The 12,740-nt window shown below is 34.9% G+C and overlaps 1 protein-coding gene across 1 annotated transcript; it reads left to right on the top strand.

Moving 5' to 3' along the window:
- Nucleotides 1–2,767: 2,767 nt before the first annotated feature.
- On the top strand, nt 2,768–10,882 carry LOC140154106 (CD63 antigen-like). The gene is made up of 5 exons (XM_072176714.1): nt 2,768–2,836; nt 3,740–3,859; nt 4,610–4,795; nt 8,625–8,768; nt 9,435–10,882. The coding sequence occupies exons 1-5, from the start codon at nt 2,768–2,770 to the stop codon at nt 9,612–9,614; spliced, it is 699 nt and encodes a 232-aa protein (XP_072032815.1). The 3' UTR covers nt 9,615–10,882.
- The last annotated feature ends 1,858 nt before the right edge of the window (nt 10,883–12,740 follow it).

The raw sequence follows: 12,740 nt of genomic DNA, 5'->3' as shown, positions 1-12,740 counted from the left end.
TGATTTTATTATTGCAAATTATGTCCAGTAACCATTTTTACATTCGAGATCATGGTAATGAAAATTTTAAGATATCATTACATTTGTTGGGTCCGTCCGCTTTTTGGGACACCCTGTATATAATAAGACAATGAATAGTGGAAAGATGTTGTTAGAAAAATCCACAACAATGTCCCTCTCAGTCTTGTCATTAGGATTACAATTTTGCAAGTACATTTTCAACTGTTATGTATTACGCAAGAAATCCACTTGCATTTCATTGTTGGATGTATTATATGGTAATCTGGGATAAAATTATGATTTTATAAACAACAAAGCTGTTTCATAATAAAATATATGATTTTAACATGAAATTGATTGGTGTCAATTTTGTTTGTTTGTTTACCCAGGTTGGTTCGTGAGGGACACATGCTAATCCATGGGAAATCCATGGACCATTCCAAGCTCATACAATAAAATGCCTGGATAGCCAGTGTAGGCTAATAATATTGTTTCCGCGAAGCAAAGCAAACAATCATCACGGAACGATACTGGCTATAGGCTAAGTTTCATATGTATTTAGCTAAAGGTGATAAGACATACATTAATCACTGGAATTATGAGTCCATTCAGTGGAAGCACCTGGATCTCCCATCCCTAAGAAGATCATCACTCGGTCATATAGGTCAAGGTCTTCATCGCTGCTTTATGAGATTCAGGGAGAGTCTTCATTACAGATCATTTGCCAAATGAAAGTATAATAATAGGCACATATCATACAATTTTGATAGCAAAATTGAGGCAAGCCATCAAGTGAAGAAGGTTGTTGGTAGGAATGGGTCTGTTCTCGGATTGTGTCCTTTGCATTATTCTTAGTTTGTCAAGCTGCCATTCACGACAGAGAGGTCAGATAACTAAAACAACCATATTGTGGTCTAGGCGCAGCATGGCCCCCAGAAAGGGAAACATATTTTAGAATTTTAAGTCTTACCTTCAAAATATCAGGTTTGATGGTGATCAATGCTGGTGAGCCTTCACTGAAGAATGGCTCATGGAGCAATCGGAAGACTCCCAGACTCCCATTCAGAAGACATAGAATGTTTCAAGGAAAATTGAGATGGGTGCATTAAGGTATACAATGACCATGTTCTCAAGTACCTTGTTCTACATGTTCTACGAACTTATTGACCGCCCCTCATGTCTCGACAAATCTTTAAAATCCTAATAATAGGGCATATAATTATGTGCGCGGTATGTGTATGTGAGGATTGTTTACCGTAGGAATCTGAAACTGGAAAAACACGCTGATGGCTTAGTTGTAATACACTTATAAAGAAGATGTAATGAATTAGAATAATTGTAATAAAATAAATTTAACAGCTGCTCCCTAAACTTATGTGAACAAATACAACAATGATATTTGAACAAACTGTATACTTGGGTACAAGTGAGATGATAATGTTTGCTCCAATCTCGGTCCTGTCAATTGCTACACTGATACTTTTTATTCTTTTATCTTAACTTTGATATTAATGATATAAGCTAAGTTTCATTTTTGGACCACACCAAATGAATCATTCAAATTGTATGCTAAGATATCAATAGGGTGTATAGTAGCTATGGTAATTGTAATAACATATACATGCGTGTAGCAACATTACCATGATAACACTGTGTATACCATACCCATCATAATGCCTCATCCTTTCTTGATCGAGACGATAACAATGTTTATTTTTAATGGTGATGAGGGCCATAACTTTCAGATAATAGTGGTGATAATGTGTATGCGCCATATGGTAACTGAAAACGTATAAACCTCGTTCAGTACTGGCAAGTGATAATTTCAAAAGAAGTCCATTCTACCCGTAATTGAATTCCTCTTTCAAAAAAACATAGCAATAATTACCTACTTTGTGATTCGCACGTGAATTGAACAAAACACATTGATTGTTTTCCTTTCCTGCATTAAGTGATTTGCTGATGAATTGCAAGAAACCTTTTAAAATTCAAACACAAAGTTCCTTAGGGGCAATATATAGCCATAAATCAATAAAGTTGTTGTTGACCGTTCTGAACAAAATATATATCAAAATATATAGGAAATATCATCTTTTGATTGTCATCGACCGGCCGAACAGGAATCACTCAATGATGTTGTTGGTACCACCAGTGACCATTATGTCAATTTTGCAATCGGGAACGTGTTTACAGTCAAATCAACTAATCTTACAAACATGCAAATATACTCATATGATTTCATCCCATCTTAAGAATCATTCGATTGTGTCACTTAAAAGATTCTATAAAGAGAAATTATGATCGAAGTTAAGTAAAGTTTGTATCCCTCAGATGCCGTTGAACGTTTGTATGCCCCCATTTCTTACCCAACGGCATGGATACCCAGATTTACTAATGCAAGAGGGGAAATGTTCGAAGATAGAAAGTAAGCCACACACCTGATCAGACAAGGATATTATGACACAATGTGCTTTCAAAATTCTTATTATAGGACCAGCCAGTGGGGGTGATTTGGATATCTACTCTAGATACATGTATGTCCCTATTCCTCCACCCCGGTAGCTCAAATCCATTCCAATCGTTTCTGTTGCACCTGCACACTTAGCTACACTTTAATACTGATGCATGTCATGTGAGGAAACAAATCTAATCCCTAAAAACCAAACAGCCTTTTTCTAACTTCAAGGAAACGTTATAAACATACAATAATCTACCGTGCCGTGTGAGAATATAATAAAGACATCTTTCAAAACAAAATGCCACGAAGATGCCTTCTAACCTTTATGAAACATTCTCCGTCTTAGATTTCAAATCTTGTTGCAAAGATGGTCATCCGGTCAGACACATAACTTTTGAACAACATCCTATCGGATCCAATTTTTGTTGTTATCCCTTTTGAAGTAAACAAATATATTGTTTGCCAGTTTTTCTCATTTCCTTTGCATCATCTGATCATGGTGTTTTATCTAGGACATTGATTTTTATACGATGAAATTGAACGGAAAGTGACAACTTGAGCCTCCCGGGAAATCAAGAATAAATGCTATATAGCCTAGTCGACTAAATTTTGCATTTGTTTTTCCTCTAAATATTACAAGACATTTTCTGCGCTGTTAATGTATACAATAACAAATGATTCGATCACTGATAAGGCTGGCATTCAAGTGTTTTTATTAAACAACATACCTATGCCGAAAATTGATTTTGTGAAGATATATTTAGTGCTGTTGACGTCTTTATTTTGTCGATAACGACATTGTCTGAGCTGCTAAGGTATCCAAATAATTTGCCATCAAATAAACCAATTTATAATTTCACAAAAAAAACAATTACCTGTACCTGTTTTAACTGACAATCTATCTCAATCGCAATTAATTGTAATTCTTACATTTATCCAAAGGCTAGTCCAAATCTTGTTATGGATTCTATACTGCCGCCATTCACCGATTGTATTTCATTTTGCTCAACCTACGAGCAACTTTTGAACAACATCCTTTAATCCCCTCTTACACAGCAAAAACTATCTAAAAAGTTTGAGTGCCAGATTTAAACCCCGGTATGTTGTTTAAGTCTGTAAGGTTGTATATTAGGATTCTTTGCTGTGTATATCAAACTTTGTTAAGAAAAAAACCGTATCTGGAGAAAAAATAGCAAACATTAATTGTACTTTACTAGCGCTACGTAGCGTCATCATATTAAAAGAGAAAATCTAATCATGTTGTTTTGTTTGTCTTTCCAGTTGACAGGTATAGGTCTTCTTGTGACTGTAATATATATGTACCTGGGGTTCTTGAGTGGGACTTATGCCGTGTTTCTATCTGGTGTTCCGTACCTCTACGTTGCCTATGTTCTCATCGGAGTAGGATTCTTTATTATTTTTATATCCATCATTGGATGCATAGCTGCTGCAAGAGATAGCGGTTGTTGGTTATTAACGGCGAGTATTTAATATTTGACCAATTCTACAGTCCCTGAATGGATCTATTATAGCTATGTACTAATTATAAAAACTCACAAACACACAAACAAATATACCAACAAACAAAGAAACAAATAAAGTTCAAGATCATAGTGTGCGTATCGACTACAAAAACAGTCAACCTGGTCTCTCTAATACGGTTTTTAGTCTGTATGCGACCGAATCCATACTCATAATCAGTCTATATGAGACTGAATATACGGCAGTAAATAGCGCCCTCTGTTTTACATTAAATTTGCTGTTGGGCAATATTACATTAAGGCTTCTATTGGTCAATGTTACTCTTGAAATTGAACATTGATTTTACAGCCGATTAGACCATAGATTTTAAAATCTATGATTAAACTTATACAATTTTGCTCGTGCAAACGCGCAACATGAATCAAATGCGCGCGGGGAAAATGAGACAAAGCTATTATTTTTTAGCCTACAGGGTTGTTCACCCAGAGGTAAAGTTTTACCCAAACGTTCTAACAGTGTAATGTCTAGAGCAGATTCTTGTCTAGCTTCTAAACATGACGTTTACAAATTAGTGGCAAGAATTTGTTTAATTGCTAGACTTGGTGTTTGGAGGGTAGTTGTTTAATTTCAGATTATTTATAATTGTTTTCCTATAATTTTCGTTCTCAGTTTTACTTTCTCATCGTAGGAGTAATATGCGTGGAAGTATCTATAATCATCATTGCCTTCGCTGGACTTAACCTGCAAGACGAAGTTCACTCGTACATTCAAGAATCAACCCACAAGGAGATGGTTGTGTATAACCATGATGATAATGAAGATTTCACTAAAGCATGGGATACTCTTCAACAAGAGGTAAGCTATAGCTGCTCCCAGCATGCACAGCGGATACGGATGCACATCTCTGCGTAATTATACAGGGCCAGGGGATTCACTTTATCATTACAAAAATTATTTCAAGAAATCAAAGAGCCTTTGGAGTAAATATTCTAGTGTAATGATTGACAGACACAATTTCAATCAATGACTAAAATGTATTTTTGTAACCGATCAAAAAACCAAGCGTTTTATATCAATTTTTAATTTAGCCTGAAAGCTATTTCACATAAATTTTCAAAAAAATCCAGAGACAAAATGAGGCCATGATTATAATGTTGAAATATCTAATGTTGATTTCGAATGATGTCACAAATTCGCAAATTTTAAAATCAAATTCCAAAAACCAAAACAAAGCATTGCGATGCAGATATTTCCATACATATGCAATTTCGTCACCATATCGGTGTCGTCATTATTTGTTTGGGACCATTTCCAAACGTTAGAGCTATTTATTTCGTAAAAGGGCCATTGCATCTCTACAAAACGTGTTATTTTTATAAGATTAATGTTATATATTATGACTGCCTATCGGTAAAGACCTGGATTCATAATCAACGAAGTAGTGGGTCGCTGGTTCGAGTCCCAATGACGCTGCAGCATTTTTTTTTTCACAATGCATGATTGCATTCCGAAATGAGTCACTTGTCGGTAAATCATGCAAAGGCATACCATTGATTCATTCACACTGCGTAAGTTAAAATGGAGCCTCAAAAAGAAAAAAGTAACAGTGATGTAGAAATTTAATAGGTTTAACTTTCTAGTGAACTGTTGCAGTGGATTGTGGAATTGCGTAAGCGACAGCATAATAGTCATTGTTTGTCGACAAAAATATATACGACACAAATCTGTTGAAAAAAGCAAAAACATGTTTAGAATACTAGGGAAGATGTTGTGATTATCACAATCCTTATATAGTACGTGACTAGCAATAACAAATCTCATCTGTTTTGATGTAACAAATCAAGATTAGCCTAGTTCTCAACAAGTGTGCATTAAACTCGGTCTCTCCACATCTATGTCTTAATTTGAATAAATGAAATCATATGAAACAGCAGAATAATGCTATGTATTAGAGAATTCGTGACTGCAAAACACAGAATGATGAAGTTCAAAATATTTTAGATATTCTTCTTTACATGAAAAGGTAATACACGTTAGTATGCCTAATTGGTTTTAAAATGTGAGAATGGCAGTAGGGTTGTTTCTAGAATATCGTTCAACCCAAATATTGGAACATTATCATGTCAACGTCAAGGAACACGTATTATAACTCCCAGACGTCCAGCGTTGTTTAATAGAGGATTCCATAGAGAGTTACTGCAAGCGTCATTCGTTATGTATTTATGTGAAACTGTCATCAATAAAACAGTAACTGCTGATAAAGCTTTCTCTAAAAATATCTGTGAAAATCGTTTCTGCCACTTTTAGCTTTTACCAGGATAGTAAGAAACTTTCAATAAAAGCGATGTGTATTTTCAAGTACATTGTCATCTCATAATTATCACGAGTTGGATTCGTTCATTTCAAGATGGCGCTGTTATAAATACTAGTAAATCATTTGAATAAAAGGTCCCAAGAAAACGGAAGAAAACGCTCGTACTATTGCAGTACACTGTGAAATACCATGTAATATACTTATGCCAAATTTAAATACATCACTTTGCAAATTGTTCTAACATTTGACAAATTCTATCACAATTAATCGGTGAAATATAGTAGTAAGATGTGCATCGTTTTGTACAATTATGCTAAGATTAGATGTCAGATTAGCCGATTTATATTTCATACATGCCCATGACGTCCCAAATGAATTGTTTAACATGATGCAGTCATGTCTACAGTAGAATTCAACTCGACCTTTGCAGGACTTAAACCCCATTAAAAGCTATTAAACCAAGATAACACTCATTGAAAACAGCTCAACTGATTAAATCATATCTTCTCTGGTTAAATACACACAACATATGTGTCTGCTTTACACGTACAATGGAGCAATGAGCTGGGATTATACTTTCAGTTGGGTGAACGATTATAAAGCGAGCGCTAGAGAACAATTGTGTGTGGTCTTTGTTTACGAAATGAGACAATACGTGCTTATTGTTAACCAGCGTTCTTAAAAATGAGAAACATGGTGGTTTGCAGACTTAACACGGTTTGGAAATAATTTCTTCATATTTTTTGGTGTTATCTGTCGTTTACATATCCTTCCTAAAACACCTAAGTACGCATATTTCCAAACATCTAAATTAGCTAAACATTTAGGACATGTTACAAAACTATATTGTCTAGAATTTTAGAAGAGTACTTTTAATATTGGCCGGTTATTTTTCACACAGCGACGTTAACTAGGCAATGTACTATTACCTATAACATTAACTAAAACACCAAAGTACGCATATTTCCAAACATCTAAATTAGCTAAAAATTTAGGACATGTTACAAAACTATATTTTCTAGAACTTTAGAAGAGTACTTTTAATATTGGCCGGTTATTTTTCACACAGCGACGTTAACTAGGCATATCCCCATACTTTTAACGTAGGCTATTGGTAGAGGTCACGCGTCAATGGGAAAGAGCACTGTGTATTGTGTATAGGAAAACGGACAGTAACTGCAGTATGAGTAGTACTTGTTACCCGTGATAGCTGATGTTAGTAGGTTAGTGACAGGTTTAGAATCAAGACATGAAGGCGATGATATACTTCACAGTAAATATTAACACATTCCGTGACATGGAAATATTCAACAACTTGTCAACATTACAAAGAATGTAATGTTCATGTCCGGATATATGAGGTGACGCTTTAAATTAATGATGAGAGGGACAAGCCGGTTTGCAACTTTGTACATGTTTTTTCGGGTCTTTCTGTTGTTATAGTATCGTTATCGTAAATTGAAATCGACAAACATATCCCCATACCAAAATACTCGTTTACTTTCTATGTCTCATTAGTAAAATAATGGACTATAAAAAATGGATGCAAACATTTGTCTCTCAAATGTGCCAATTGAACGCATGCATCTTTTATTACATAATGGGCCAATTGTGACGAACGCAACGATGTGTGACGTTGTAAATGTCTGTTCTAGTTCTGACAAACAAAATGTGCTACCAATGACATTATCATAATATTATTAAATTTTATTAAAAATCTTTTTTTATTTATTATAAAAGTTGTATGGTGTAACTTGTGGTCCCTTTATATCAAGTTTGTTTGGTTGGTCAAGTAACCATTAAACATTGACAACCAATAGATGGCGTTCTTTTCGTTTCCACAAAACCATTACAGACATATTAGAAGAGATATTTTAATATCTCTAAATTGTCTGTACTGGTTTTGTGGAAAAAATAGTTGTCTACGCTACTGTTAGTGGTACACCATAGACCCTGAAAAAATGGTTACACAGTTTTTAAAAAAATCACTAGTTCTGACAAATCTTATACTTCTTGTTGACAAGTTATTGACTATGACTTCCCCAAAAAGCGTAGATAAATGCAAAAGAAAGATTCGAATAAATATAAAGATCATTTAGCTTTAGGACTATCGGTGGTAGATATTTGAGTACATTGTACACGATACTTTTAAGCTGCCAAAATACGATTGCCTTATCTAAGGAGTGACTTGAGACATTATCATTATTGTCCCCTTGTTTATTGACTTTGGCCGTGTTGAATCAACGTAATTTTGCTTTCGTATGTGAAGTCTGTGGTTATTATCCTGTATATTTTGACGGAAATTAATGCATTTGTACATTATCAAGGTTAAACATCAATTAATGTTCCCGTGTTCTTTGATCATTTCAGGAAAAGTGTTGTGGGTTTGACCGACCCAATGACTGGTTTCAGTATGCAGGTAAAACATTCGGAGTGGGAGACACACCAGACAGTTGTTGCAAAATCTACCAAGTAGGATGCGGAAGATCAGGAAATGATTATAGATTTAAAGAGGTGGGTATCAGCTATTTCCCGTTACTTTCAGAACACATTTACTGAATGCATACAAAACCAAACAAAAACTGACTCTACGGCACTCACTATGTGATCTGATTGCGGAACTCTTCATCTTCTATGTATATTCCTGGACGTTAGCCGTATCTCGCTATACCATAATAATTGAGAGATTGCGATTTACACCATTTTCGTGATTACGCCCGTATAACATGTGTAACTAATCATAATCAGTTTACTGTGAAGTGATTTTGAATAGTGAGACGCGGCGTCGGGCGCGGCAAAAAGGCGTAAGAAATCGGAAGCTTTCAGAAAGTTCTCGCCCCATGATTTCTTTTTTTTATCATGTTTGTGGTTAGTTGTATTTTCCCGATTTAGAGAGTATTCCGTCGATAAATACTTTTTCCGTCGGCAAATACTTTTAAAATGTTGTTTTTGATAACATAATAAATTCGGAATCCCGCATGAGTAATCATTTTGCTATTCAATTATACTTAAATTTTAAGATATATATCTAAAGAGTTCGTATCCTATTCAATGATCACGCTTGCTGGTATTGGCATGTCGTACCCATGGGTCAAGTGCGTATTTATAAATTCGTATTCATAAATATAGTCGAAGGTAGCTGTTTATAAATACCTTTTCCTATGTTTTTTTCATCTGCAGGGTTGTGGTGACGCCATAATGGATACCGTAAACCATGGCCTTCAAGTAATTGGTTCCGTTTGCGTGGGTTTTGTCTTCCTTCAGGTCATCCTCATTGTCTATATTCTCATTTTATACTACTTACTAAGATTTGGAGTTAAGCAAAGGTGCTGTTCCGCTGGTGTCTACGATACGGACTGATAACATTTTGATGATTATGTGTATTCTGACTTTGATCGATCCAAGTACTGATTTAAATGGAACAATCCCAGCATATGTATATACACTACTCAAAACATTAAAGGATCATATTTATTTATTGACGATTTTTAAAAGCAGTCTTGACATTTGAGTATAATTTCATTCAGTAACGTACACGCAACTGCACACTTGTACCGAGTACAGAAGACCCATCACTGAAAAACACCTTGGTCAGCAATACGACAGCACACAAAGAAAGTCAGTTTTTGATCCTTTAATTTTTGGAGTAGTGTAGTTCATAATGTCACGCTAGTTTTCCTGAGAGATTCAATTGACGTGGAAGGGCTGTACGACCAAAAGTACAGTGAATCGGTGTGATTTATTGCGTGACGCGGCCTTTAAACTTGATATCGTCACGTTTGCGAAAATTCTATATGACCGATCTGAAAGAGGATAGCGGTAATTATAGACACGAATAATAACATGCAGTGCCTTGCATTGCTTAACAATACATACTTCAGTTTTGTCTAAACTGAAGGGACTAAAAGACCACTATGATCAAACACCTGATTTTACAATTCGAGACAGAATTCGTAATGAAATAAGCGAGTTGTGGCTACTCGTTTCGGCAATGACGTAATATTTGACCGGCTGTTAAAATACAAATACAGTTTTGATGGTTTTCGTATGATAATTCTTGATTGGTAAATCAAAACTACATGAACTAGAATGTTTTTTGCGCCTTTTCAGTTTCAATTAATCATGTACTTAAAAAACACAAAGGGCAACAATACATAGCACCTGTTATGTTATTTATACACCATATCTGTTGCCAGTGAATCACTGTGGCTGGACTATTATGATTCTCACTTGTTATTAATATTATCCGTTAAAATGCATTGCCAATGTTTTTAAATTTTTATTGTATACAAACGGTTAGATTGATATGTGACCAAATGTATATTAACACCTTTTGCTACCTTACCCAACGACAAAGGTACAACATAGCCACCCCAATGTTGCCACGATTGCTTTGCTTACAAAGCAGTACACAGAATAACAGAATAAGTACTTAAGGCTGTCCCTGTTTTTGCACACTGACAAAAGAGTTTACTAACTTATGTCCCTGGTAACATATACGTTTACGACACTGGGCCAGTTTCGCGAAACTCGGTCGTCATGCATGAAAAGATTATTAATTTATTTGAATACTTACATCGCATAATTACTGATCATGGCAATTGCGTATAAGACTGTTGTAAGTTTACCACGAGACTACTTTCTGTTCCAACACCACTCACACCTCATGCATATTTTCCTGGGTAGGATTAAGCAAATGTTCACGGGAGGATCGTGGAAACTACCACTGCATCCCTGTTATATTGCTTTTCAAAGTAAAATGCTAAAACCACTTCAATGCATCCAAAGGTCCAGGGAAATTAATGAGATGCCACTGGAGCTGGAAGAGATAAAAAGTTACTATATAACCTATAAATTAAAACACAAACGAAATGTTAGTTCTTTTCAAATTTTCTTTTCAAAAGGACGCTTTTTATTTTATTTTGAAACTAAACAATGGGATGACTTGGGCCCTGAGCAAAACTACTGTAGTCTTGCTCAGGGCCCAAATCATCTCAGCAGTCAGTGATAATATAACCATTCCGGGTTATCCGACAATATTTTATTAAACATTTTCAAAAAGAATAAAAATGTTTATAATTATATGTGCAACTCTTGCAAGTCTCTATAATGATCTCGTTTAAATCAAAACTAGCCACGCACTTATTTTATATTATAACCAATGAAATTTTTTTAAAGAATGTACATTTTTAACAAAGGTGTATTATATTTCTATGTACAATGAATTTGTAAATATAATTTTTATATAATGAACATTATACAAAGGTCTGAAAACAATTTTAAAAAGATGTACATTATAGACTTATGTTCTGTATTGTCTGTATATAGTAAATTAGTAGCTGCATTCATATCAAAAACTGACCGATTGGTTCCGGAATATCAGCAATTGAAAGTTTTGATGCGCATATTACATGTCTGATCTTGGTTTGATTTTGTTCCGATTTTTCCAAAATTACGACATTTTTGTGAAGAGTGTATGTGCATCTTACTGAAAATGACACTAAAATTGAATAAAAATGTTACTATAGGCAGAGCGATTCTTAATCGTTATAATAATTATATTGCTATAAACAAAATACTCAAGAGGTGTACGAAGTCCAAGCACTACTTTGTGTTTCAAAGACTTTACAATATTAATATTTTCTTCAGGCCCTTGTCACTTGGGGGAAAATATCCAGGCTGGATTAAATTAACAAAAGTGCATAAAATTACCCACGATTTTCAGCACTTATGCGAATAGTTTATAAATTTACAACAATGTCTTAACTTTATCCGAATTGTATCAAGTTTGCTCAAAGTTTACGTAACTTGCTATTGCAAGTTTTTGCTATTTCCACAATCATATAACACTCCGTATCCACGTCTTATCTAATCCCCATTATTGTAAATCATGTACACAGGAAGTGTGACCCAATATTCTTGAAGAGGTTCATTAGGTTTGTGAAAACTCATAATAAACATTTCATCTTGTAAAAACCAATTATGTTTTACTAACCTGACAGTTTCGACCATCTTGGGCGATGGCCATCTTCTGTACACCAACAGAGGGCGAACCAGCACCCAGAAGTGGATCATAGACGTGACTAAGATAATGGCCCCCTCGTCTCTGTCGGTGTACAGAAGTTGGATCAGACAAAAAACATCACTCTGAAGATGGCCATTGATGCCCAAGATGGTCGATAATGTCTGGTCAGTAAAACATTATTGGTTTGATGAAATGTATATTATAAGTGTGAACCAAGTAAATACATGTAAGCATTACTAAGCAAGATGAACATACTTTTATAAAAATATTTGTATATAAATCAAGTTTAATGCTGCAATGTAGTCAAGAGTCAAGATATATCTGTGCTTAACTTTTATATTGCGCTAAGATAATATGCCTACTGCGCCAAAACAAAAACATGGGATATGTCTCAACTCTCAAGGCACCCTGACCCTGCGTTTGATTCCCCTTTTGTAAAATCGTAAAATTTATTTCCTGCC

This window comes from Amphiura filiformis, chromosome 6, assembly GCF_039555335.1.
Source record: "Amphiura filiformis chromosome 6, Afil_fr2py, whole genome shotgun sequence".
Taxonomy (NCBI): domain Eukaryota; kingdom Metazoa; phylum Echinodermata; class Ophiuroidea; order Amphilepidida; family Amphiuridae; genus Amphiura; species Amphiura filiformis.
Note: the sequence above shows the minus strand (reverse complement) of the source record. Positions and strands in the feature narration are given on the sequence as shown.